General features: G+C 50.4%; 1 protein-coding gene across 1 annotated transcript in view; it reads right to left on the bottom strand.

Annotated features, from left to right (window-relative positions):
- The window catches only part of LOC127040772 (vasoactive intestinal polypeptide receptor 1-like), a 66448-nt gene that overhangs the window by 15840 nt on the left and 23230 nt on the right, over positions 1-27378 (bottom strand). Inside the window, exons 3-9 of the mRNA XM_050935356.1 lie at positions 24069-24176; positions 21841-21941; positions 19774-19871; positions 4884-5016; positions 4605-4758; positions 2166-2226; positions 115-181 (exon numbers count right to left, since the gene is read on the bottom strand). Of these exons, the coding sequence (XP_050791313.1) occupies positions 115-181; positions 2166-2226; positions 4605-4758; positions 4884-5016; positions 19774-19871; positions 21841-21941; positions 24069-24176 (722 nt within the window). The remainder of the gene's footprint in view (positions 1-114; positions 182-2165; positions 2227-4604; positions 4759-4883; positions 5017-19773; positions 19872-21840; positions 21942-24068; positions 24177-27378) is intronic.

Genomic DNA, 27378 nt, shown 5'->3' with positions numbered 1-27378 from the left:
GGACTCCTCCATCTCCCTGCAGGCATCCCAGGCTCCCAGGCATGCTGCCCATCCCTTCTCAGGCCATTCGCCTGGCAACCCACATGTTTACAAAGTAAGACATGGCACACTCACAAAGATGGCAAAGAGAATGGGAGCCTTGATCACCCACCAGTACAGACTGGCATAGTCATCCCAACACCTAGGAGAGAACAGGGAAAGTGCAGAAGCATTACCAACTCATTGTGCTTTTGCTTCCCATGCACAGCTCCAGCCTCCGTGCGATTTTGGAGCTAACATTGACACTCGTGCTGGTCTGGATGCCTTGAGGTCCTGCTAACAAGCTACAGAGCCTTTCAGCTGTCAGTCACCAGCCCGAAGCCAGTCCAGCTCAGCAACAGTTAGCAGCTGTTCCCAACTAATGGCTGTTTGGTGGCCCCTGTTCGAGTCTGACCAACTCACAGCCTTATCCATCATGTTGCAAAGTCGCCACCACGTTTTGCACATCTGTAAGCTCTTCAGGGCAGGGACTGTCTGTGTCTCTGTGTGCGCATGTGAGATCTGTGTTGGGTCCTACAGCCAGCCCTCCTGCAGTGGGAGCCACAATTTCCCTGCACACTATCCATTAGTGAGTTGGTGGTGGAGTAATTGTCACACACACAGGAGGGGAGGGGGGAATTCAAAACTCAGACAATTTCAAAATTTACAGGGATGGGAGGGGGAAGAGAGGACTGTACTCATTATGACGCTGTTGACACTTGGGAAGGTCCCCCCTAGCCTGGCCCAGGACAACTAAGAACATTAGAGAGGCAAGAAAAATTAAACACGGTGAGCGATCACAAAGTGGTAGAGAGGGAAGGGCAGGGCCTGAAATGAGTGGGGAAAGGGTCAGGAAGATGGGCATGGCCACCACTGGCATTGGACTGGGGAGGTGGGCATGGCCATCTAGCTAAACTTCTGGGAGAGTCATGTCATTTTCACATTGCCAATTTTTTCGCCACAAAACAAGAGGTTCGGGTGTGAAAAGGCAGCCTAGCCCACTGAGAAAGCGACATGGGGCCAGTCCATGATCAGTACTGCTTAAGGTTTGTCTACGCAGGGAAACTGTCTGGCATTGCTATAGCAGAATAGCTATTATTCCTTCTCAGGCTCCCTTCTTCTCAAAAGTCACTAGTGGATCTGCACAACCACCCCGCAATGTGGGCCAGGGCCAGGGTCTTCTTTTCAGGGAAGCCCCTTGACACTGCACTGGCACTTAAATTCAATCTCATTTGGCCAGCATGGCATAAAGGGGCCTGAGACTACATAAGAACCCAGCCCTGCATGTTTAAATGAGTGCCCATGTTCTAACCACAAAGCTCTTCAACTCTTTGAGGCTGGGACGCTGTCCCTAGTGTGTATGCTTGTACAGTGCCCATCGTGAGGGGCCCTGATCCTGACTGGGGCCTGTGGACACCACCAGAACAGAAAATAGAGAATAATAAAGCGTTGTCCCTCTCTCCTCCCCTCCTTCATTCTGCCAGTCGGTTTGGGCAGCCCCAGGGTCCACGGTCACTCTGGGGTGGCAGGAACCCACGGTGAAATGCTGGCCCCATTGAAGTCTGTTAAAGCTGTCATTGACTTCAGTGGTGTGTCTACACTGCACCTGGAAGCAAGCCTCCCAGCCTGGGCCCACAGGTTCACATTAGGGCTCTAAAAACAGCTGTCTGGATGCTGCGGCTCAGCCTCTAAAGCCTTGGGGTGGGGAAGTGGGGAGGTGTCAGAGCTCAAGCTCCAGCCTGAGCCATTTCCAAGCAACACCTACACAGCAATTTTTAGAGCTCTTGGACTAGCCCCAGATCTCAGACCTGGGCTGGGAGGTTGCCCAGTGAGACCAGGATCTCACGTGCAGGATTTAGAAGCCTTGACATGGTCTCTGAAATGCTGGATCAGGCTGGGGGGTCTTGGGGGACATTCCCTTTGACAATGGAAATCAGTTTTTAGCTGTCAGCACAGGAAAACCCCCAGATTAGCTGTTGGAGCAGCGCCCCCCACCCCTGGGGTGTGTAATGGCTGCTCTCTAGAACTAGAGGCTCCATGTCACTCATCTGGCTCCAGTCATGCCCCACGGGACATGAACTTATTGGGGATGCACAGGTTTTAGTGACACTCTTAGATAAAGGGGCTGGGAGATGAGCGGTTCTTACCCATGGTTGTCATATTGTAGCCGGGCGAAGATCCACAAGCTCACAATGAGCATAGGGACACCTGCAAGGAAAGAGGCCAATTGTTCTCCCACAGGATGGCAGAGTCCTACCGTGACTGAGGAAGGAGCTTCCATGCCCCCCCCCCCAGCATGGATAACAGATCCTAGCAAATCCACAGCACCTCCATCTCCAATGGGAGAGATGCTCTCCTGCCCCTCTCTGCCCACCGCAGACCGGGTGTCAGGGAAGTTCATGCTCAAGGGATGCTTCCCACTCTGCTCAAAGCTTGAGCCTCTTGGTGTGGAGTGTGAGACACAGTGTGGCATTCGTGGGCAGGACAATGTGGAATCCTAGAATATCAGGGTTGGAAGGGACCTCAGGAGGTCATCTAGTCCAGCCCCCTGCTCAAAGCAGGACCAATTCCCAACGAAATCATCCCAGCCAGGGCTTTGTCAAGCCTGACCTTAAAAACCTCTAAGGAAGGAGATTCCACCACCTCCCTAGGTAACCCATTCCAGTGCTTCACCACCCTTCTAGTGAAAAAGGTTTTCCTAATATCCAACCTAAAACTCTCCCACTGCAACTTGAGACCATTACTCCTTGTTCTGTCATCTGCTACCACTGAGAACAGTCTAGATCCATCCTCTTTGGAACCCCCTTTCAGGTAGTTGAAAGCAGCTATCAAGTCCCATCCCCTTCTCTTCTGCAGACTAAATAATCCCAGTTCCCTCAGCCTCTCCTCATAATTCATGTGCTCCAAGAGGTACACTCTTCCTGCTGATGGCTGTGTCAACCATTGGAGAGCTGGCAGAAGAGGTTCGCTATGCCAGGTGACCGCCACCCACTCAAAAAAAAGGCAGCAATACATAAAAGGACTCAGACATGACAGTATGGTCCAGTGGTTAGAGCAGGAAGGTGGGACTAGGGATTGTCCCACTGACTTGTCATGAGACTCATTGCTGAACCACTCTGTGCCTGTCCTTCCACCTGATCCAGTATGAGGCACGCAGCTCCTGGCTCTGATCCCAGCAGCTGCATCTTCTTCTGCTAGCAGCTGCATGCTCCTCTGTCCATGATGGTGAACATGGATCCATTTCTCTATCCCCATACACTTGCCTGCTCCTATCCATCCCCATATACTCCCATCCATCTATTCTGATCTTCCTTTGTGAAGCATGTTGAGATCTTCAGATAGTTGGTGGCTGAAAAATCTGCAATATTTTCACCTGTCCTGTCCCCTACTATGACCCTGCCCTATACACAGGCCCTTGATATGCTACATCCCCTCCAGCAGCACCTGGGTCCTTTGTTACACTGGGTCAAGAGTAGGACTTGAAGTTTTTAGAACAAAAGTGTTTTTCATTGACAAACTAGTTTGACTGAATTCTCTGTGACAGACTGTCACCATTGCTACACTGTCTAGTCTGCATGACAATTTTAGTGATTTCTTTGTCTATGCTTTTTTCAAATCATCATGGACATTCTTCATTTACCAATTCTTTAACAAACGAAATATTTCAATAACAATTTCTATCAAAATGTCAATACAAAAATCTCATGGAACAACAAAAGGTGGGCCCATTTTAGACTCCTGCAGCGAAACCAACTTTGGCATTTCAAATATTTTTGTGAAACTGTTCCCCCCACCTCATTATTCCCACCAGCTCCAGCCAGTAGGTTGGCCCACACCCAGCCCACCCTGTGAAAATAACAGTCAACCTAGAGAAAGGTGGGCTCTCTCCAGAAGGACTGACTCTGCAGAGAACTCATACACTATGGCAGCATCCAGGGGTCCCAGTTGCTAGATGGTTTGCAAACATCTTTGCCCCAAAGATCCAAGGTGAAATCCTGGCTCAATTGAAACCAATGACAGAACACAAGTTGTTCTATGTTAGATAATTACATGCCCCACCAATTAACAGAGTCTTTATACGTACACCTCACAAGTCCCCTCTGAGGCAGGGCTATTATCCTTATATGCAGGTGAGGAACTAAGACCCAGAGAAACCACACAATGCAGAGACAGAGCCCTCTGGAGTCTTAGACAAGCCCCCTAGTCACTGGCCCATCCCTTGCTCTGCTTCCTTCAGTGGAGCCAGTCTAACAACGATTCAGTGGTGGGGGCCACCTTTGGTAGAGAAACAGGCAAACAGATTTTTTTGGCTCATGGAAAATTAAAAAAAAAGTCATGGAAAAAATTTCAGTTTGAACCAAAAATTGGTCAAATTCACAAGATGTTTCGGCATTGCTAAATCTGCATTTTTTTTCTCCCCACTGAAGAAAAGTTTCGTACACAGAAGTTTCAGCTCTGCTTTGGTCTACAATTGTCAGCTAATAGGCTGCTCTGGGAAGATTCCTAGAACCTTTGTCCCTTCTTTAACCGTCCTCGCTATGGATGTCCCAGGTTTAGTGCATTTCACCAGCATTCGCTTTACTCACCCCAGCCAATGAGAGTGTACCACCAGAAATACCTCTTGTCAGAGGTGAAGGTGAACAGCAGCAGTGTTTGCAGGTACATCCCCTCTACGAGGAGCCAGTAGAAGTTGGCCAGCACGGAGTACTGGAAGAAAGCAATGGCCACTTTGCAGTTCACCTGGTGAGGGAGAGAGAAAAAGGTTCACATGGGCTCTTCTCTGAGCCTTTTCACAAGCAGGTTGATGCAAAAGCACCAGGCCAGCCCAGGAAGGAGCCAACCCCATCTGCTGAGCACTCTCTTACCGTTGACATGGTACAGTGATTGATGGATTCATCCGCAAAGAGCATGGAGTCTTTGATGAACACGGCAGCTCCCCGCATTATGAAGGAGGAGAAGAAGTGGATGTGGATGGAATTCCTGGTGCAGTGAAGCTTCCTACAGAAAGAAGAGGATCCCAGTGATTTGGAGTGTGCTCTGCATTCTTTGTGGCAAACAGACATATGATTAGTGGCGGGCTTGCCACGGCCTTCAACCTGAAGGCGCAATTCAGCACAGCCCATGGGAGCTTGTGGAGCTGCCCCAGGGATGAATTTGACACGAAATGTGATTGAGATGGATACAAAACTGAGGTCCATTACTTCATAGAATTTAAGGACAGAAGGGACCATTAGATCATCCAGTGCGACCCTCTGCATAGCAGAGGCCATTACATTTCACCTCGCTCCCAATGTACTGAGCCCAATGACGTTAGCTAAAGCATTTCAGTCCTCATAACACTGAGCAGTTGTGCGGCGCCAGCGGAGACCTGGGAATGGACTATGTGAAATATATCTGATGATCCCCAAAGTCAATCCATGCCCCAGGCTGCAGAGGAAGGTGCCCCTCCCTCTCTCTCCCCCAATATCCCTCCATTCTGCTCTGGGGAAAATTCCTCCTGACCCCAGGTCTAGCAGCTCAGTTTGCCCCTGATCATGCGAGCATGACCCAGCCAGGCAAAGGATTTTTTGAACCATCTCAGAGCGCTGGCCCACTGTCGTAAACAGATAGGGTACGTCTACACTACAGAATTATTCCAATTTTACATAAACCGGTTTTGTAAAACAGATTGTATAAAGTCGAGTGCACGCGGCCACACAAAGCACAAAAATTCAGTGGTGTGCGTCCATGTACCGAGGCTAGCGTCGATTTCTGGAAAATTGCACTGTGGGTAGCTATCCCGTAGCTATCTCATAGTTCCTGCAGTCTCCCCCGCCCATTGGAATTCTGGATTGAGATCCCTATGCATGATGGTGCAAAAACAGTGTCGCAGGTGATTCTGGGTAAATGTCGTCACTCATTCCTTTCTCCGTGAAAGCAACGGCAGACAATCATTTCACGCACTTTTTCCCTGGATTGCTCTGGCAGACGCCGCAGCATGGCAACCATGGAGCCTGTTTTGCCTTTTGTCACTGTCACAGTATGCGTACTGGATGCTGCTGACAGAGGCGGTACTGCAGCGCTACACAGCAGCATTCATTTGCCTTTCCAAAGCAGCAGAGATGGTTACCATCCCTATTGTACCATCTGCCATGCCATTGTAAATTGGCGATGAGATGACTGTTATCAGTTGTTCTGTACCGTCTGCCGTGCTATTGTAAATTGGCCATGAGATGACAGTTATCAGTCGTTCCGTACCGTCTGCTGCTGTCATGGGTGCTCCTGGCTGGCCTTCGCTGAGGTCAGCCAGGGGCGCAAAGACAAAAATGGGAATGACTTCTCTCCTTTATGTTTTATCTAAAAATAGAGTCAGTCCTGCTTAGAATATGGAGCAAGTGTACTAGAGAACCAGAGAGCACAGCCGCTCCATGTCAGATCCTGCAGAAATGATGAGCTGCATGCCATTCTAGGGAGTGCCCCTGCAACAACCCCACCCATTGCTTCCCTGCTCCCCCATCATTCCTGGGTTACCATTGCAGTGTCCCCCCATTTGTGTGATGAAGTAATAAAGAATGCAGGAATAAGAAACACTGACTTTTTAATGAGATAAAATGAGGGGGAGGCAGCCTCCAGCTGCTATGATAGTCCAGGCAGGACATTAAATGGTGGGGCGGAGAGGAGACCAGCATCCCACTGCTATGATAGTCCAGGCAGTACAGAATCTTTTATTTAGACATGAAAGGTGGGGGACTGATGGAGCTCAGCCCCCAGTTGCTATGATGAAGACAGATACCAGCCATTCTGTACCATCTGCCGGGAATGACCAGGAGTCATTCCTATTTTTACCCAGGAGCCCCAGGCCGACCTCACCGAGGCCAACCAGGAGCACTCACAGGATGATGAGGACAGCTATCAGTCATTTTGCACTGTACCATCTGCCAGAGGGGAGGAGAGGAGAGGGGAGAGGATGCTACTGTTCAGTGCCGCAGCACTGCATCTACCAGCAGCATGCAGTAGACATATGGTGACATTGAAAAACGTCAAGAAATGATTTTTTTCCCCTTTTCTTTCATGGGGGGGAAGGGAGGGGTAAATTGACGAGATATACCCTGAACCACCCCGGACAATGTGTTTGACCCTACAGGCATTGGGAGCTCAGCCAAAAATGCAAATACTTTTCGGAGACTGCGGGGACTGTGGGATAGCTGGAGTCCTCAGTACCCCCTCCCTCCTTTCATGAGCGTCCATTTGATTTTTTGGCTTTCCGTTAGGCTTGTCACACAGCACTGTGCTGTGGATTCTGTTTCATAGCCTGGAGATTTTTTTCAAATGCTTTGGCATTTCATCTTCTGTAATGGAGCTTGGATCGAACAGATTTGTCTCCTCATACAATGATCAGATCCAGTATCTCCCGTACGGTCCATGCTGGAGTTCTTTTTGGATTTGGGACTGAATCGCCACCCAGGCTGATCAGAGCTCCATGTTGGGGAAACAGGAAATGAAATTCAAAGGTTCGTGGGGCTTTTCCTGTCTACCTGGCCAGTGCATCCGAGTTCAGATTGCTTTCCAGAGCGGTCACAATGGTGCACTGTGGGATACCACCCGGAGGCCAATACCGTCGATTTGCAGCCACACTAACCCTAATCCGACATGGCAATACCGATTTCAGCACTACTCCTCTCTTCAGGGAGGAGTACAGAAACCGGTTTAAAGAGCCCTTTATATCGATATAAAGGGCCTCGTTGTGTGGACGGGTGCAGGGTTACATCGGTTTAATGCTGCTAAACTCGGTTTAAACGTGTAGTGTAGACCAAGCCATAGTTAAGGGTTAATGCCTCTTTTACCTGTAAAGGGTTAAGAAATTCACCTAGACTAGCTGACACCTGACCACAGGCCCAATAAGGGGACAAGATACTTTCAAATCTTGGTGGGGGGAAGTCTTTTGTTTGTGCTCTTTATTTTGGGGGTTGTTTGCTCTTGGGACTAAGAGGGACCAGACATCAATCAAGGCTCTCCAAGTCTTTCTGAACCAGTCTCTCATGTTTCAGACTTGTAAGTAACAGCCAGGCAAGGCGTGTTAGTTTTATTTTTGTTTTCTCAACTTGTAAATGTTCCTTTTTGCTGAGAGGATTTTACCTCTGTTTGCTGTAACTTTGAACCTAAGGCTAGAGGGCGTTCCTCTGGGCTATATGAATCTGATTACCCTGTAAAGTATTCTCCATTCTGATTTTACAGAGATGATTTTTACCTTTCTTTCTTTAATTAAAAGCTTTCTTTTTAAGAACCTGATCGATTTTTCCTTGTTTTAAGATCCAAGGGGATTGGATCTGGACTCACCAGGAACTGGTGGGGGAAAGGAGGGGGGATGGTTAAATTCTCCTTGTGTTAAGATCCAAGGGGTTGGATCGGTGTTCACCAGGAACTTGGTGAAAAAGCTTCTCAAGGCTACCCAGGGAGGGGAAGGTTTTTGGGGGAAAGGGGGTGTTCCAGACACGGAGGAATCTGGATGGTGACAGCGAACCCAGATCTAAGCTGGTAGTTAAGCTTAGAAGTGTTTTTGCAGGTTCCCACATCTGTACCTTAAAGTTCAGAGTGGGGGAGGAACCTTGACACCCATGCTGTCTGGTGTCCTGTTGCCAGTCGTTGATTCTTCAGAGGAAGGCCAAAAAAACCCCAGACACCTGTGGCCCATTGTGCATGGGATGGGGAGTGTAAGCGTGCGGGACTCGCCCCTGCAGCACCTCCTGCTGGTCATATCAGGGAATTAGCTCCAGCGTCCTGGAGTGCCCCCTGCAGGCTGGTAATCCACCTTACCTCTGGGCCCTGCATCCTTCCCAGACCCGGTGCCCTGTTATCTGGGGTGCTGCCCCCTGACAGTAACCTCTCAGTCTTAGAGTATCCCCTCCCCAGGGAACCCCCACCCACTATCTCCACCTCGCCTTATACAGCTACTGCCAGTCATCGTCTAGCCCCCGCACCCTGGGGCAGACTGCAGTATCAGCCTACTCATCACTGGCAAGGTTGGGTTTGGACCTGCTGGCTTTGCCTACCCCTGGGCTGCCCTCTGCAACCCCCAGTATCTATTAGCCCAATGCGAGGCCACAGCCTGGGGCTTTCCAGGCTGGATCTCCCCAGCTCCTTTGCCTTTCCCCAGCCCTGCTCCACTCAGGTACCATGTCTCTAGCTCCCTGCAGCCAGGCCCGTCTCCCTCTACATCCAGAGAGAGACTGTTTGCTTGAGCTCCTGGCTCAAGCCTTTATAGGGCCAGCTGGGCCCTAACTGGTGCGTGGCCCCAGCTGAGCCTGCTCCACACTCAGCCTGGGCTGTTTTCTCAGCCCTCTAGCCCTCTCCCAGGGCTGATTTTAACCCTGTCAGAGCTGGAGCGGGTATCCACCCTGCTACAGGGAGGGAGGAATCCTTCCTGATCCCCGCAAGCACCCAGTTGACACCCTCAGACCTTGTCTAAGCAAGTGCATCTCTACTGACTGCAAAAGGTGCCACCCCACTTACTGCAGGGTGGAATTGGATCCAGCAAGAGCAAAGGAGATGGTTGTTATTGCTGAGCCCGGGGAATGGTGAACAATCTCTGGTCCACTCCCTGTGCACACAGCAGAGCTCTCTGACATGCTCTTCCCAGGCCCAGCAGCGCTGGGCTACGACGAGGTTCAAGTGGCTGGTGGTGGAGTACCCAACAAATAAGGTGGAACCAAGTGATAGTCCATAAGAATGTCACCAGTGGAGCAGTGCCCACAGCAGCTCACCTGCTTGTGAAGCGCATCGACCGCATGCCAGCCTCTGGTTTCTGGCACCATGATGCTGCCTGGGGCTGTTTCACTTGATGCTCCATCTTGGTCTTGTGCTCTGATGCCCATGCCCCATCTCTGCTCACTTGCTTTGCAGCCATGCCCTTGCTGTCCTGTCCATGTGGAGCACACAGTTTGGGGACGGCGGGAGGACAGAGCACAAGCGCCTTTTCTGAGGACAAGAGCTTTAGTAGGGTTCCAAAAGCACTGGACAGTAGAACTTCCACCGCTCTGTCAGTGAGGACAGAGCAGCTAGGAGCTTAGGGAGGGATGTAAACCTTCCCTCTCCAGAGCACTGTGCAGCCTCTGACTGATGAGACGTCAGAGCTGGGTCGCGGGCAGTCAGTCCAGTGGCTAGAGCCGGAGCCATATTTCAGGAATTGGAGTCGTGGGCCCATCTGAGGTCAGGAACCAGTGGCCAGTCTCAGGAGCCAAGGCCAAGTCAGGAGCCAAAAGTCGGGGCCAGGAGATAAGGCTGAGGTCCCGGTAAGAAACAGGAGACAAAGCTGGGTCAGAAAGTGGCCATCAGAGCCAGGAGGGAAAAGGAAAGATCAGGAACCAGAAGCAGTGCAAGGAAGCAGGGTCTGTACCAGCAGCTAGCTGGGGAACCACCTAGTTGCACAGACAAACTTCCTGTAGCCACTCCAAGCTTAAGTAGTATATCTGGGCCAATCAGGAATGGCCTATCAGTCAGGCCCACCATGGGTGGCATGTCCTATGGTGTGGGCTGATAAGGCTCATGACCTGCCAAGTGCTTCCACTACCACAGCTGTTAATGCTAGCATGGAAGTGGTTGTTCCCTGGAGACTCTGCAGACCCAGATTCTAGACCTGCTACTCCTTACATTGTGGCCACCCTGTGGCATTGCTGGGCTTCTGTGAAATGCTTCTATGACAGCAGGGAAATGTACGTGTTGGGCCAGTTACCAGGACTGCTCCTCAGGACCATACTCATCCCAGTCCACAAGATTCCATGATTTACCCTGCTTTATCTTGGAGCGCCATATGATCCAGGCTAGGTATTCCTTATGGCACTGGGAGAGGCGGGATGCACGTGGCTGGGAAGCAGGTTTCTGTTGAATGGTTTCAAAAGGGAGATATGGAAAACAGGGTGTATTTTGAGCAGCCTCAGCAAGCGGAGTTTAATAGTTAGGGAGTAAATTAGTAAACCATGTCTAGTTGGCAGCCGGTAGCAAGTGGAGTGCCCCAAGGGTCGGTCCTGGGGACGGTTTTGTTCAATATCTTCATTAATGATCTGGAGGATGCCGTGAATTGCATCCTCAGCAAGTTTGCAGATGACACTAAACTGGGAGGAGTGGTAGATATGCTGGAGGGTAGGGACAGGATACAGAGGGACCTAGACAAATAGAGGATTGGGCCAAAAGAAACCTCATGAAGTTCAAGAAGGACAAGTGAGAGTCCTGCACTTAAGAAGGAAGAATCTCGTGCACTGCTACAGACTAGGGACTGAGTGGCTAGGAAGCAGTTCTGCAGAAAAGAACCTAGGGGTTACAGTGGACAAGAAGCTGGATATGGGTCAACAGTGAGCCCTTGTTGCCAAGAAGGCTAAAGGCATTTTGGGCTGTATAAGTAGGAGCATTGTCAGCAGATAGTTCCCCTCTATTCGACATTGGTGAGGCCTCATCTGGAGTACTGTGTCCAGATTTGGGCCCCACACTACAAGAAGGACGTGGAAAACTGGAAAGAGTCCAGCGGAGAGCAACAAAAATGATTAGGGGGCTGGAGAACATGACTTATGAGGAGAGGCTAAGGGAACTGGGATTGTTTAGTCTGCAGAAGAGAAGAATGAGGGGGGATTTGATAGCTGCTTTCAACTACCTGAAAGGGGGTTTCAAAGAGGATGGATCTAGACTGTTCTCAGTGGTAGCAGATGACAGAACAAGGAGTAATGGTCTCAAGTTGCAGTGGGGAAGGTTTAATTTGGATATTAGGAAACACTATTTCACTAGGAGAGTGGTGGAGCACTGAAATGGGTTACCTAGGAAGGTGGTGGAATCTCCCTCCTTAGAGGTTTTTAAGGTCAGACTTGACAAAGCCCTGGCAGGGATTTAGTTGGGGATTGGTCCTGCTTTGAGCAGGGGATTGGACTAGTTGACCTCCTGAGGTCCCTTCCAACCCTGATATTTTATGATTCTATGAGTTGGAAAATCTGAAATGGTCTGAGATATCAGACAGTCAGCTCTTCTGGCCTACCGTGAATTCTGTGCCTGCCTGTCTTTGGTGATCTTCCGATCATTTGTAGGCTTCCTTTGCCTCTGCCAAGTGTTCCTTGATTTCTTCCTGGATACGGAGGATATGCTGAACCAATCACAGGCTGGTGAGGTGTGGGAGGCAATTGGGAGTATGGGATGAAATCCCTAATTGGTGAAAAAGGAGCTTTGGCTTGTGGAAACATCGTCGGTATTGTTATATGCGAACTTGGATTATGGGAAGAGAGTGGATTGAAACAACACTCCAGCACTCAGTTTACTCTTTCTGTTTAACTGGCTGTGGTACACAGATGACATGCAGATATGGATGTTTAATAGTTGGAGAATGTCGCACCAAAAACTGGAGATGAGCTGGGACCCTCTGTTAGATCTTATGTGGTCAGGGATGAAAGACATATGCAAACAGAAGTTGAGCTGTGGCTGTGGACAATTGGGCACAAGGGAGGAAGTGTCAACAGGTCTACTACCATGAGCATAGTGATATATCCATTGAATTCAGGGAGTTCTTTGATAAAGTCCAAGGTGATCATTCCCTAGGGTTGAAAGGGGTTTTTTAGGAGCATAAGGGTGCTGAGGGGTTTTATGCACAAACACATATATAGCAGGAGTTGATATTGGTCCAAATATTTGTCTACCTCCTGGGACACCAAAAAAGGTGAGAGATTAGACATAAGATTTTTGAGTGACTGGAATGGCACACTGGGGACATCGTGGCATATCTGGAACACTTCTAATCAGGGGCACTTTTACATGATGTAGATGCAGCTGCTAACATATCTTATTCCATCTATCATGGTATGCAGTCTCTTGGTATTACTTCTGGGTTGCTCTGGGGAGGCTGCAACCTTCTGAGCCAGCAGGTCACTTTGGGAAGCCAGCCAGATCAGAGTAAGAAGATCCTGTTGCATTGCAGCATTGAGGAAGTTATGGGGTTTCGGGAGGAGGGACTTTTCGCCAGGTAGGGGTTTCTTCCTCCTTGTAGTACTCTCCTTTGCGCAATAAGATGTCCACTTTGCCATTCTTGGTTTCCAGTTGATACACAGTGGCAAAATCAAAATGGGAAAAGAATAGTGCCCAATAGAACTGTCTTTGGTTCAGGGCTTTGGTCTTGTATAAATAGTCAAGGTTCTTGTGGTATGTGTATAACTATATTGGATACTGCCCCCCTCCTCCATCCCCCTTGAGGTAGTGGCATCACTCCTTAAAGCTGAACTTGATTGTGAGTAGTTCTTTGTTGAGAATCCTGTATTTTTTTCCAGGAGGACAGCTTCAGAGAATAATAGGCAAATAGATGCAGTAGGTGTTAGGGCCTGCGGCTCTGGGAAAGTGCTGCCTCAAAAGCCACTCTGGATGCATCAGCTTCTACACAAATGAGCAGGGTGGCTCTACATGTACCACTGTGGGACCCTCAGTGAAAGCAGCTTTGAATCACTAGAAAGAGAGCTGAGCCTCCGATATCCAGGGGAACTTGGCAGGCATTCAGAAGAGGGCCATCAGGGGTGGTATGTGCCTCAAGAAGTCTGAGATAAAGCACTGATAAAAGGTTGTGAAGCCTGTGAATCATTGTACCTCTGACACTCCATGAGGTTATCCATGGATAACCTCTCTCTTCTTGGGATCTACTGGATGCCCACTGTGGAGAGGATGTACCTAGGAACACCAGGGATGTCTAGTCAAATGAGTAGGTCTCAGGTTTGGTGCACAGGCCATGTTGCTGGAGCCTCTGTGGTATGGCCCAGATATGCTGGTCAGTCTGTTTTAGTCCTCTGAGAAGATGAGAATATCATCCAGGTTGGCTACCACTAGACTCTTGGTCTAGAATATCCTTGAATATGTTGTTAATTAAGTTCTGAAAAGTAGCTGGGGCATTAGTGAGGCCAAATGGCATGATTGAATATTCAAAGTGTCCATGGCATATTTGGAAGGAGGTCTTCCACTAGTCCCTCGCTCGGATGTGTACTAAATTGTAGGCCCCTCAAAGATTCTGCTTGGTGAACACCTGAGCAGATCATACGCGGTCCAACGGTTCCAAGATTAGTGGCAGGGATTATCAGTCTCAAACCATCACTTGGTCTAGCGCTTGGTAGTCTACTCATAGACCTTAAGGTCCGAAGGAACAATCATGATCATGTAGTCTGACCTCCTTCACTTTGCAGGCCAGAGAACCTCACCCACCCACTCCTGTAATAGACCTCTAACCTCTGGATGAGATACCAAAGTCCTCAAATCATGGTTTAAAGACTTCAAGTTACAGTGAATTCACCATTTATACTAGTTTAAACCTGCAAGTGACCCATGCTCCATTTAGTGGAGGAAGACAATAAACCCTAAGGCTCTCTGCCAATCCAACCCAGGGGAAAATTCCTTCTGTCATGGAGTGTGTGGGGGGGTCCGGTCCTACACCCCTCTTCCTGGGACCCACAGTGACTCTCAGCCAGCCAATAAAACAGAAGATTTATTGGACAACAGGAATGCAGGTTACAGCAGAGCTTGCAGGCACAGTCAGGACCCCTCAATCAAGTCCTTCTGGAGTTTCAGGGTGCTTGGGTCCAGCATAGGAACCCCTGAATTCCCCTCATCCTGCCCAAAACCGAAACTGAACTGCCCCTCCTCCACCCAGCCGATTCCTTTGTCCAGCTTCCCAGCCCAAGGTGCTAACCCCCTCCCCCCTACCTGGCTCAGGTTACAGGCTTAAAGATCCTGTCCCTCACCTAAAGACATCCCCGGCTCTCCCATCCCCCATGCAGACAGCTCCTACTCCATCACACCTTCCTGACCCCAACTATGGCGATCAGTTAGACCTTGAGCATCTGGGCAAGCCCCAGCAGCCAAGTACCTGGGAAAGGGACCCATCTCTTTTCTTTACAGAAAGAACAGTAGCTCTGGCAGGAGATGTTGAGTGACTGCTGAATCCCTTAGCTAGGTTCTCCTGGATATACCAACAGAGGACTATGAATTCCAGCTCTGACATCACATAGATCCAGCCATATGGAACTTTGGCTCTGGGCTGCAAGTCTATTGAACAGTTGTAGTCTCAATATGGGAGCTGTGTATCTGCATTACTTTTTTCAAAGATGTTGGCATAGTCTTGATATTTTTTATGAACATGGAGGGTCATTCCTGAGGAGCATATACTCTGGCTGATGACTGAGGCATGGGGTCTAGACAATGCTTGGGTTGCTGTTGTCTGGCAATGAGACCCAGGGTCCAGGGATTTGTGGTCCACAGTGCAGAGGCAGACCGGCCTGCAGTATGCAGAAGAGAAGATAACCTTTTGCTCTCAGATGGATGAATGGATTGGTTATGCCAGCCAAGTTATGCCAAAGTTCAAAGGGAAATGAGGGCAATGGATTATACTAAACTGCAATACTTCTTGGTTTCCCTCTATCACAGCCTCTGTTCACAGTGACATGGTCTCCTAAGTCACTGGTCCTGAGGACAGGAGGGTCCCATCTATTGTCACCACAAAACCAGGTGTGGTTTCTGTTGGGACAAGAATTCACAGAGCCCAGGCCATCTCTGCATTCATGAAGCTGTCAATGATGGCCTACTGTGGGGAATTCTCTGGGCCTTGCCTGGGATATACAGCTGAACCAGCAGCTAATGGTGTGGTGAGTCTTAGTGACCCAGGACAGGTCCCAGACAGAGTTTGGAAGGCATTCCAAGGGGTAGCTCTGAGGTTTTTCGCAGGTCTAGCCCACCTACAGGGCCTGGGCTCATTTGTTCTTGACCCCTGCGGAGTAAGGGTTCTTAAGGGACACGAAGCAAGTGTGAGGCACACCTTACTATAGTAACAGAATAGCTTGTTGAGGAAGAAGAACCATGATGATGTGACAGTCAGCCACCTTCAGGTCAGGTCCACTTGCATAGCCTCAGGATTCTCGTCTGGAGGTGTTGGAGTGGGACCGCTCTTCTCCTCTCTTTGCTCATGCAGTCATTTATCAATGTGAACAGTCAAGTCCATGAACGCAGTTAAATCTGTGGAATCCTTCACCTGAGCTAACACATGTTTGATCTCTTCACTGAGCCCTGCCCTGAACTGGCACATCTGGGCTGCCCCATACCACTCGGTACATTCAGTGAGCTGAGGAAACCAAATGGCATATGTGGTAGCCGGCCTTGAAATGGCAGCTGTGGCTGAGTGGGTGAGATGGAGGTGGCTAAAGATGGTAGAGAAAGCTCTTAGGAAGGCATTTGCTTTGCTGCCCTGCTCCAGTATGGGAGAGGCCCAGTCTAAGGCAGGCCCAGTGAAGGGTTAAAATCCATGTGCATTTTATATAACAACCACTCCATTGGTATTTGGATTGTGCCAGCTCTTTCTCAGACCCAAAGTCCAGAGTTTCGTCAAGAGACCAGAGGCCTAGCAAATAGTGATTAGCTAAGAGAAAGCTGGGTAAACAGATAATTTTGTTTTGCTAAAATAGGCCTGGTCAGCAAATTGCCAGGTGTTGGAGCTAAGAACTAAATAATTGTGTCTTATTCAGAGTTGCAAATTGAATAAAGGATCCCTGTTCCTATTGTGTCAGTTTCTTCTGTAGGGAACATCCTTCCCACAGATCCAACCTTGAGTTTATGAAAAGTTGGTACATGTCAGTATAAGATATGACAGCCTCCTACCTCCCTTCCCAAGGACCAGTGCCTGCCTTAAGACATAAAGGGGACAATCTTTATTGCCATATACTTTCACTGTTTCTTTGCTTTAACCCCTAGGAATGTACCCATTGGACAATCAGAAGAGTTACTCCATTTCTATGGACCCCAAATCAGAATTCAACATATATATTTAGTACTAATAATATTTTATCAAAGTATTAATTAAATGTTAACTTGAGACCATGGGCGGAGACATTATGTAACCTTTGAACCATTGGCTAATGTGCTAGCTTGTCTTGCTGCAAAACCTATCCCAGGGTGTGGAACTGCCTACCCCATCACTTTCCCCCACCCATGGAAAACCTATATATTCTATTGTAATCAATTAATTGACAGTGTCTCTGAGCCAGGTGACACTCTGCCAGCGCTGTGTGTAATAAACTCCTATGCTTGGCCTCTACACGGCGTGGATTTATGTCCTTCACCCAGTCTAAGGCATCTCCCAACAGCAGCCTTATCACCATTCCCACCTTGGCCTGTTCAATGAGGAAGACCTGAGGACAAAATATGAAGAGGAAGCAGACTGGTTTATGATGCCTCTGAACTTCTGCTGGTCCCTGTCAAACTGTTCAGGCAAAGGCATGGTGGGGCCTTGTTCCGGGGACGGGCTAGTGCCCCGAGCTTTGAATGCAGCATTTCCCACCTGCACATGGGTTACCTGGTCACACCAATTTTTATTTTCTGAAACATCTGCATCATTCAAGCACGTGGAGCCTGATTTTCTGCCTATATTTAAACAATCCACTCTGGCATATCCAGAAACCCTTAGGTTTGTCTGGGCGCTGAAAAGCCATCTTTCATCGCCAGGGCGTTGGATGCGGTAGGGTTAGATGGTCTGGGCAAGCTGTCAGAGCCAGCTCATGGGCCTCCGGCCTCTTGGCTAAAGCCAGAGTCAGACATCAGGAATCAGAGTCGTGGGTCAGCATAGAATCAGGAACAGAATTTGGAGTTGAGGCCAAGTCAGGAGCCAAGAGTCAGGGCCAGGAGGTAAAGGCAAGGTCACAAACCAGAAGTCAGAAGCAGACGACAAAGCCGAGTCAGAAACCAGGTATCTGGTTTCCCCAGGAGGGAAAAGCCAGCCTCAGGAACCAGAGTGAAGAAGCTAGGTCTGTAGCAACAACTAGCCGGGGATCCACCTAGTTGCACAAACTTCCTGTATCCTCCCCAGGCTTAAATAGTATGTCCAGGCCAATCAGCAATCAGGAATGTCCTGTCAGTCGGCCCACATGACCCACAGTGTGTTCACTGCCACAGCTATTAGGTGCTGGCATGGAGATGGCTGCTGCCAAGGACTCTGCAACCCCATGTTCTTGACCTGCTGCTCCTTACAAGGAGTGAGGAGGAGACTTTTCCTAGGGGCAGGTTACCTTCCTCTCAAGCAGCTGCTTCTAGCCCTGTTGAAGACAAGACGCTGGCCTAGATGGACACTGGTCTGATTCAACCTGCCACACCCCAGATTCCTAAGCAGTCCCTCAAACTGTATCCTGTTTCCCTGGCTTGCCCTTGTCTATCAAGGCTCTTTATCAGAAATCACCCAGCCTTCTCCTCCCTTAGCTTCTTTACCTGGGGAATACTTGGGGCACTAGTGCTAGAAGCCATTAATAATTCCACCATATAAGCAAGCTGGGAGGGGAAAAATTGCTAAGTTAATTTTTAGATCTATACCCAGCGGGCTTGAATTCTTAGCCTTTATAGCAAGAGGGCAGTTGTATCTGCACAAGGCCCCAACACTGGATAGCTCTGGTTGCTAATTAGCTACAAGATGCAAGTCTGTTAGCCCACTGCTACAACAGACAGAGCACTATGAGGACGGAATCATTCAAACGTTGCCCATGAAGGTTGCAGAGTTCAGGGCACACCTGTTCCCCTGGAGGCTGTTTCACAGAGGGGCTTCACTTCTTCAGCTAGAACTGAGAAGAAAAACATGGATTTCTTTCACCTCTGACGTGATGTGAGGGACTGACGCGTGGCAGTGCCAGGGTAATGCCAGCTGGGTCTGCAGGAGGTGGCAACAGGAGCTACTCACATGACTCCGTATAAGAAACAAATTCCAGATTCCACTTCTATAGATTGTCCCATCTAAGCTGGGCAGTGCTATTTGGGGATTTATTATTATTCAAATAGCATCTAAGTGACTTGTGTCTGAGTCCACCCTACCTGCACCTCCTGCCATCATGGAGACAAGCAAGAAACGCTGCCAGATCAGAACATTGGAGTTCACCTGCACTTTGCACTGGGGTGAATGACAGCTCCAAGGGCAGGTCCGTGGAGAATGGAGCCCTTTGTAGCCAGTGCATCTTGGACTTTGTATAGAGAGGAAGGGCTCACCCTGCACATACTTAGGGTCTTGGAGGAGCATGGACTGGAGCAGTTAGCCCAGGGCCTTGTTTGCACCACCGTGGCCATGCTGCTATTTGTAGCCTGTTAGCTCAGTCAAAGCTAGCATGTGTATGTCTCCCCAAGCTGGAGATTATCCCTCCAGCTCCAGTATAGATGGACCTTGACCCTGCAGCAGATGGGAGCAACTAGGGTGCCAGAACGGGGGGGACAAGTGGCCATGGCCCCACCACTTTTAAAACCTTTTTTTACTGGCTGTAAGGGAGATTGATGGGGAGAGGGGGTAGAGAGGAGTGAGCAGGGAGGAAGGGGCAGTGCAAGGGTGGGGCCACAATTCAGGCAACAGTAGCCCTCCCACTTTAAGAAAGCTTACCCTGCTCCTGGGAGCAACCTGTGACTGCAACCAAGTCACTACCACCTGGAATCAGCAGCCAGCAGACTCAATGTTCCCACTCTGTGTCTGTGCATTGGTGGGTCAAATGGGGGGGCAAATTCCCCTTTGCCTGTAAGCACCCCTGTTTATTCCCATCAGTAAGGGTGTCCTCCACCTCTCACATTCTCCCCACGCTCCCATGGGCTCAAATCCACCTGCTATAGCTCCTGCTCTAGTTGGCTTCTGTTGCTTCATGGCAAACCCCTGGACCTCAGTGGCTGTAAGCAACTGGGACCTGGATCTGGCCTGGCAGCAGGCAGGGTGCTCAGCTACCTCCTGCCCTCCCACAGTTCACGGAGCTGTTGGGGCCACAGCCCTACCTGAAGCAGGAGAAGATGCTGATGGCCAGGAGCAGAGCAGCCAGGGAGGTGGAGTAGCCACAGGTATAAAGCACCTTCACAGTGGCAAAATAGGCCCCCTGGAAGAGAAAGGCACAGCTGAGTTAGCAGGTCAGCGCAGCAGTGCCAGGCAGCTGTGCAGGCACTAGGGCATGGCCATGCAGCCGGGAGCACCACTGACCCTTTGGACATGCTGCTCCCTGACACGCAGTGGGGTGGAGAGGTGCGGTGGGGTGGGATGGAGGGAATATGCTGCTGACAGACTTTGGGTCCTGCTGTATTCATGCCATCATTTATGAGGGCCCCAGGGGACCAGGCCTGCCCCAGACAGACCGCAGCTCACCACCCACCTGTCCCAGGGGACCCTACCTGCCCCAGAGAGACCCCGGCTAACCATCCACCAGCCCCAGGGAACTGAGCTGCTCACTAGAGACCCCAGCTAACCACCCACCTGCCCCAGGGGACCCGACCTGCTCCCTAGAGCCCCCAGCAACCTGCCCACCAGCCCCAGGGGACCCTAACTGCCCCAGAGAGACCCCGACTAACCATCCATCAGCCCCAGGGAACCCGAGCCGCTCACTAGAGACTCCAACTAACCACCCACCAGCCTCAGGGGACCCAACCTGCCCCCTAGAGACTCCAGCAAATCAGCCACCAGCCCTAGAGGACCCAGCCTGCGCCAGAGAGACCCCAGCTAACCAGCCACCAGCCCCAGGGGACCTGGCCTGCCCCAGTTAGTGGAGCTCAGTTTGGTGCTGACGTGGGCTCTCATCAGTGTTTAATTAAATCTAGGCTGGTTCATTTTTAACCAACTCTTCCATTAAGTGGCAAACCCCAGAGCCCCCTGCACAGCCTTGCAATGGGGATACCAGCCCCCGTCCCACTCCCCACAGTGCCTTGCAATGGGGATACCAGCCCACACTCCACTCCCCAGCAGTGCCTTGCAATGGGGATACCAGCCCCCATTCCACTCTCCAGCAGTGCCTTGCAATGGGGATATCAGCCCCTGTCCCACTCCCTAGCACTGCCTTGCAATGGGGATACCTGCCTCCGTCCCACTCCCCAGCAGTGCCTTGCAATGGGGATACCAGCCCCCATCCCACTCCCCAGCAGTGCCTTGCAATGGGGATACCAGCCCCCATCCCACTCCCCAGCAGTGCCTTGCAATGGGGATATCAGCCACTGCCCCACTCCCCAGCAGTGCCTTGCAATGGGGATACCAGCCCCCGTCCCACTCCCCAGCACTGCCTTGCAATGGGGATACCAGCCCCCATCCCACTCCCCAGCAGTGCCTTGCAATAGGGATACCAGCCCACACTCCTCTCCCCAGCAGTGCCTTGCAATGGGGATACCAGCCCCCATCCCACTCCCCAGCACTGCCTTGCAATGGGGATACCAGCCCACACTCCACTCCCCACAGTGCCTTGCAATGGGGATACCAGCCCCCGTCCCACTCCCCAGCAGTGCCCTGCAATGGGGATACCAGCCCCCATCCCACTCCCCACAGTGCCTTGCAATGGGGATACCAGCCCCCGCCCACTCCCCACACTGCCTTGCAATGGGGATACCAGCCCCCGTCCCACTCCCCAGCAGTGCCTTGCAATGAGGATACCAGCCCCCATCCCACTCCCCAGCAGTGCCTTGCAATGGGGATACCAGCCCCTGTCCCACTCCCCACACTGCCTTGCAATGGGGATACCAGCCCCCGTCCCACTCCCCAGCAGTGCCTTGCAATGGGGATACCAGCCTCCGTCCCACTCCCCAGCACTGCCTTGCAATGGGGATACCAGCCACTGCCCCACTCCCTAGCAGTGCCCTGCAATGGGGATACCAGCCCCCATCCCACACCCCAGCTGTGCCTTGCAATGGGGATACCAGCCCCTGTCCCACTCCCCAGCAGTGCCCTGCAATGGGGATACCAGCCCCCGTCCCACTCCCCAGCAGTGCCCTGCAATGGGGGTACCAGCCCCTGTCCCACTCTCCAGCAGTGCCCTGCAATGGGGATACCAGCCACTGCCCCACTCCCTAACATAGTCTTGCTGCACTTGCCTTGGCTTCTGTGTCCTTATTGCTGCCATTCAGCTCGCAGGCGTAGTACGCGGGGCTGGGGCTGCTCCAGCCGGATTCTGTGCAGTTCCTGCTTATCAACACTGCATCGACAAAGTGAAGCTCTTACAAGGACCTTTCCCTCAACCTCCTTGCCAGTACCCAGGTCCTGCCCCGGCCCCCAACCCTCTGCCCCAGCACCCAGGCTGCGCTGTAGTGTCTCTGTTCTAAGGGGCTCCGATATCAGTTTCTGGTTCTCAGCCATGCCCCTGAGGCTTGAAGCTGGGGGCCTCATCCTGGATGCCTGGTGCTGACAAGCCTGCTGTAGCTGGAGAAGAGGGATTTGGACGGCACTCGACGCCACTCATGTCCAGCAGCATGGCGCAGTGGGCAATAGCATGGGGTACTCTGATCAGAACTGTCTTCCCCAATAAGGCCTTCAAATAGAGGAGTCACCACTGCCAATGCGAGAGGGGCTAGGGCCCCATGGGACAGGATATCAGCCTACAGGAGTCGGGATGTCCCAGACCACTCAGCACTGGCCTAACCCTGCTCCAGCTGGTGGCACTGGGAACAGTAAAGCTAATGTTGAGAGCTTTTAGGAATCCCACTCAGCACAGAAGAACTAGACTGAAGGTCATCACACTGCCCTCCGTGTAATGCCTATGGATTAGCCCCAACATACAGCTTATATACATCCCAAAGACCATTTTGTCACATCCTCAGTTGCTGGTAAGATTCTCAGCAAGTCTCTATCTCAGCTGATCCGTCCCAGGCCTACTCTCTGACCCAAGGCGAATGTTTATCAAAACCCTGGAGCATTAATAAATTATACTCATTTGCCCCTGTGGCAATCAGTCAGTTTTCTTTGTGCTCTGACAATGCTGAAATAAGTGCATGCAGAACCTCGCTTGGCTGCAGTCAAAGCCCAATAAGGGACTCTTGCTTTGCTACCAGGAAAGAATAGCTTTGAAATAATGATAATATCTGATCCGTATCTAGCACTTCTCAGCAGTAGATCCCACAGTGCTCTGTCAAGGAGATCAGCATTATTATCCTCATTTTATAGATGGGGAAACTGAGGCACAGAGCAATGAAGTGATTCACCTAGCAGCAGAGCCATTGGACCTTCCTACCCCCACTCACTGTGATGATGGTGTTTGGATTCTGCCCTGGCCCCTGCCCCTTTAAGGTAGGCTGAAATTTGAGAGGCCTGCCCAGAAAGGTGTGGGGAACTGGGCTGGCACTGCTAGGGCCCAGCACAACTGGCAGCCTCTCCACTGTCCACTGCAAGTGTCTGGCTCCTAAAGGTGCACAGCACCCCAGAGTGTTCAGGGCTAGAGTGTGCACTAATTGACTCCAAGGGATGACTCGATCCCATGACAGCCTCTTCCTGGGGCCCTCCCTCTCTCTCTGTGTGTCTGTGTCTCTCGCTCTGTCCAGAAGGGTCACTCCACCTGCAGGCGGACAGAGGGACTACCCATGGGAGGAGCCCTCTCCTTCACTAGGGCAGTCCCTGTGAGTGGGCTGTTGAGTGGCTAGACAGCCCCTTTCCAAGTATCAACAGTGGGAAAGGCCTGGCTAGTTAGAGGGCTGGCAGGATTAGAGATCCCACTTCTTCTTCCAGCCCAGGAGAAGAGGGGTGCCGAGGAGAAAGACAGGGGTGCATGCTGCAGCTGCAGAGACTCAGGGCTGGGGGACTGATGCTAGAAGCAGCCTGTGGGCCTGCTCCACATGGTGCCGCAAGCCAGAATCAGCCAGAGCCCAAAGGAGAGGAGGCATGACCGTCGGATGAATGACAGATGTTGAAGGGGCATTTGTGCTGTGGCTCTGCTGATGAAGGGGTGGGGTGATTCCTGAGTCCCTGCCCTCCCCAAGGGCAATAGGAGCAGCCTCTTCTAGAACTGAGCAAATCACTGATTGAAATGTTTTATTCAATCAGAAACTGAAATAGCTAAAGCAAAGCTTTTCGGCTTTTCAAAAATATTCTTCCACTTTTTTTTCTAGTCACTGAATTCCTCCTGAATTCGGGGACAGTTTCATAGTCCTGTAAAATGCATTTTTGTGCAAATTCACTATTTGCTGAAAACAATTCACCTCCCAGCTCTAGTTTCCATCCCCAGCAAGAGGTGGGAGTGAGGAATCAGCTACTCGAGCACAAGGCCCCAGCACAGTGGCTTTGAGGGATACCAGCCCCTTTACTAGAGGGCTGTGGGGTACCAGCACTGCACCTTGAGATTTCTTGAATACTTGAAGGATCTCTTGACAGGTCACTGCTTGGGACTGGCCAATTGACACCGCCGGCCAGCAGCTGACGCCATCCCACTCCCTCGGACAGCCTGGGAGAACCAAGAACAGCGTTAGCATTGGGGATGGAAATGAGCAAGTCACCATGTGGCATCTGGAGAGCATAGCCATCACTTGTTGGGGACCAAGACAAGTCACCCCCAAAAAAGAAAGGGGTCTCCTCATCAGCTGCCACCCCATGGCCTCCCCTCATCAGAACGCAGCACGCCCACCTGCAGAGAGGTTACCCAACCGCAGTTCCCTTCTCCCAGTCAGTAAAGGAGAAATTTCACACCAGATCCTCTGATAAGTGTTAGAAATAAAACCATTGTTGCGTCCACGTGCTGTCGTTCAAAGTGAAAGCCAAAGGCAGGTGAGGCTGCAGCAGCCTCAGAATTCGGATGGTGGCTGCCCATCTCTGCGAGTGGGGGTCCATTGCTCTATAAGAGGAGAGCAGCTGCACTGTAGCAAGCTAGTCTTTAAAGATTTGATCCCCCTGGCTCCCTCCTCATCTTGCAACCCCCTGTGGGAATTAGGATGCATGCAGTGCAGGGAGTGTGCAGCAGACTGGGTCATTCACCTGTGCAGTGAGGATTCCTAACTCCATGGGAAGCCAGACAAAATACAGATTCCCTAAAGCCAACGGGAATAAATTCTGCTCAAAGGAGCAGTCATTTCTTTTCTTGAAGTCTAACAGCAGCTGGATTGGCTAAGTCAGGGTCATGCAGCCCTTGACAATCACCCAATAGTCCACTCAGTACAATACCAAGTATTGTTATTCCCCATCGTACCGATGGAGGCACTGAGACCCAGCAGTTAAGGGACTGTCCCAACACCATACAACTCAGTGGCAGAGTCCAGGACTAGAACTGAGGAGTTTGTACCTGCCACTGTTATGCATATTCAGCTAGACCATGGCTCTGGGGTGGAAAACAGCTTCCTGTTTGCAATGGAAAGGGAAGTCATGCAGTCAAATAGGGTTCCCTCCTAACAGCTAAGCTACAAGATCCCCCAAGATCACAGTCACTTTTCTTTAGGTCCTCTGTGTTGGTTGGGTTCGGTCTCATTTGATTGGCACTAAGAATAATTCTGTCCTACTTGTTTGATACCATGGTTGCCACAGACAACGTGTGGCATCTCCTGCTCTTTACACCACATAAATAATGCAAAGAAACCATAGTGTACAGCTGGGTTCCACATAGCCACATGTACCAGAGCTGTGTGAAAAGCAACGTCTCTGTCCTGGGAGAAATTCTGGTATTTCAACAGTTTTTTGGTCCCAGATCAGGGCAAAAATGAATCAGTAAAACTTTCCATGGAACAAAGTGCTCAGAAAAAATTTTAATTCACAAATGACAAAAAAATAGTTGTACACAGTATAGTTGTAGTTGTGTCAGTCCCCGACTTTAAAGAGACAAGGTGGGTTAGGTCACATCTTTTATTGGAGCAACTTCTGTTGGTGAGAGGGACAAGCTTTCAACCACACAGAGCTGCTCTTGGGGTCTGGGACTGGAAAAGGTACTCTCAGTATTACAGTTTATGACTTATTATAACAATCTGTAACCCATTAACCCCCCTCATTTTGTCCTACGACTGCAGAGGTGTAAATGGACCACTCTACCTTGAATGGGCCCTTACAATACCTGCTAACTATTTATGCTAAACAATCTGTTCCACCTTGCACTATAATCCCCAGGTCCTTTTCTGCAAAACTGCTGCTTAGCCAATTGGTCCTCAGCCTGTAGCAGTGCATGAGATTCTTCCATCTTACGTGCAGGACTCTGCACTTGTCCTTGTTGAACCTCATCAGATTTCTTTTGGCCCAATCCTCCAATTTGTCTAGGTCACTCTGGACCCTATCCCTACCCTCCAGTGTATCTACCTCTCCCCTCAGTTTAGTGTCATCTGCGAACTTGCTGAGGGTGCAGTCCTCGCCATCCTCCAGATCATTAATAAAGTTGTTGAAAAAAAACGGCCCAGGACCGACCCCTGCGGCACTCCGCTTGATACCGGCTGCCAAGTAGACATGGAGCCATTGATCACTACCCGTTGAGCCCAACAATTTAGCCAGCTTTCTATCCACTTTATAGTCTATTCACCCAATCCATACTTCTTTATCTGTATTCAGATAGACACAACCTATTTACATTCTTGTGTAAACTAAAATGTAAACATGATGAGAAAACGCAAATGAATCGGCTGTTAGTATATTGTGTTGAAGCAGGCTGTGGCCTTATTAAATGCTCTGAGGGGCCAGGTATGGCCCACGGGCCATAGAATGGGCACCCCTGATATGCATGATATAATCATCCTGTATGAAACCAAGAGCTCACCAATGCAGCATAAGCTTGGGTTAGTTATTGAACTCTTCATGCATGCATGGCAGCTGGAATCATCCGTGCAAAATCGGAAGTGTTCCTGCTAGCCAATGTAGAGGAACATGATTATTTCAGATATGGACTGACCCTACTGCCCTGAACCTTTAACCTTGCCTCTGTGGATGAGGGGAAAGCAGTGGAAGTGTTATTCCTTGACTTTAGCAAAGCTTTTGATAGGGTCTCCCACAGTATTCTTGCCAGCAAGTTAAAAAAATATGGGCTGGATGAATGGACTATAAGGTGGATAGAAAGCTGGCTAGATCGTTGGGCTCAATGGGTAGTGATGAATGGCTCCATGTCTAGCTGGCAGCTGGAATCAAGCGGAGTTCCCCAAGGGTCGGTGCTGGGGACGGTTTTGTTCAATATCTTCATTAACAATCTGGAGGTTGGCGTGGACTGTACCCTCAGCAAGTTTGCAGATGACACTAAACTGGGAGGAGTGGTAGATACACTGGAGGGTAGGAGTAGGATACAGAGTGACCTAGACAAATTGGAGGATTGGGCCAAAAGAAACCTGATGAGGTTCAACAAGGACAAGTGCAGAGTCCTGCACCTAGGATGGAAGAATCCTATGCACTGCTACAGATGAGGGACCGAATGGCTAGGAAGCAGTTCTACAGAAAAGGACCTAGGGGTTACAGTGGACGAGAAGCTGGATATGAGTCAACAGTGTGCTCTTGTTGCCAAGAACGCTAATGGCATTTTGGGCTGTATAAGTACAGGCACTGCCAGCAGATCGAGGGACGTGATCATTCCCCTCTATTCGACATTGGTGAGGCCTTGTCTGGAGTACTGTGTCCAGTTTTGGGCCCCACACTACAAGAAGGATGTGGAAAAATTGGAAAGAGTCTAGTGGAGGGCAACAAGATGATTAGGG

The sequence above is a fragment of the Gopherus flavomarginatus genome, chromosome 25, assembly GCF_025201925.1.
Source record: "Gopherus flavomarginatus isolate rGopFla2 chromosome 25, rGopFla2.mat.asm, whole genome shotgun sequence".
In the NCBI taxonomy this organism is placed as follows: Eukaryota; Metazoa; Chordata; order Testudines; family Testudinidae; genus Gopherus; species Gopherus flavomarginatus.
Note: the sequence above shows the minus strand (reverse complement) of the source record. Positions and strands in the feature narration are given on the sequence as shown.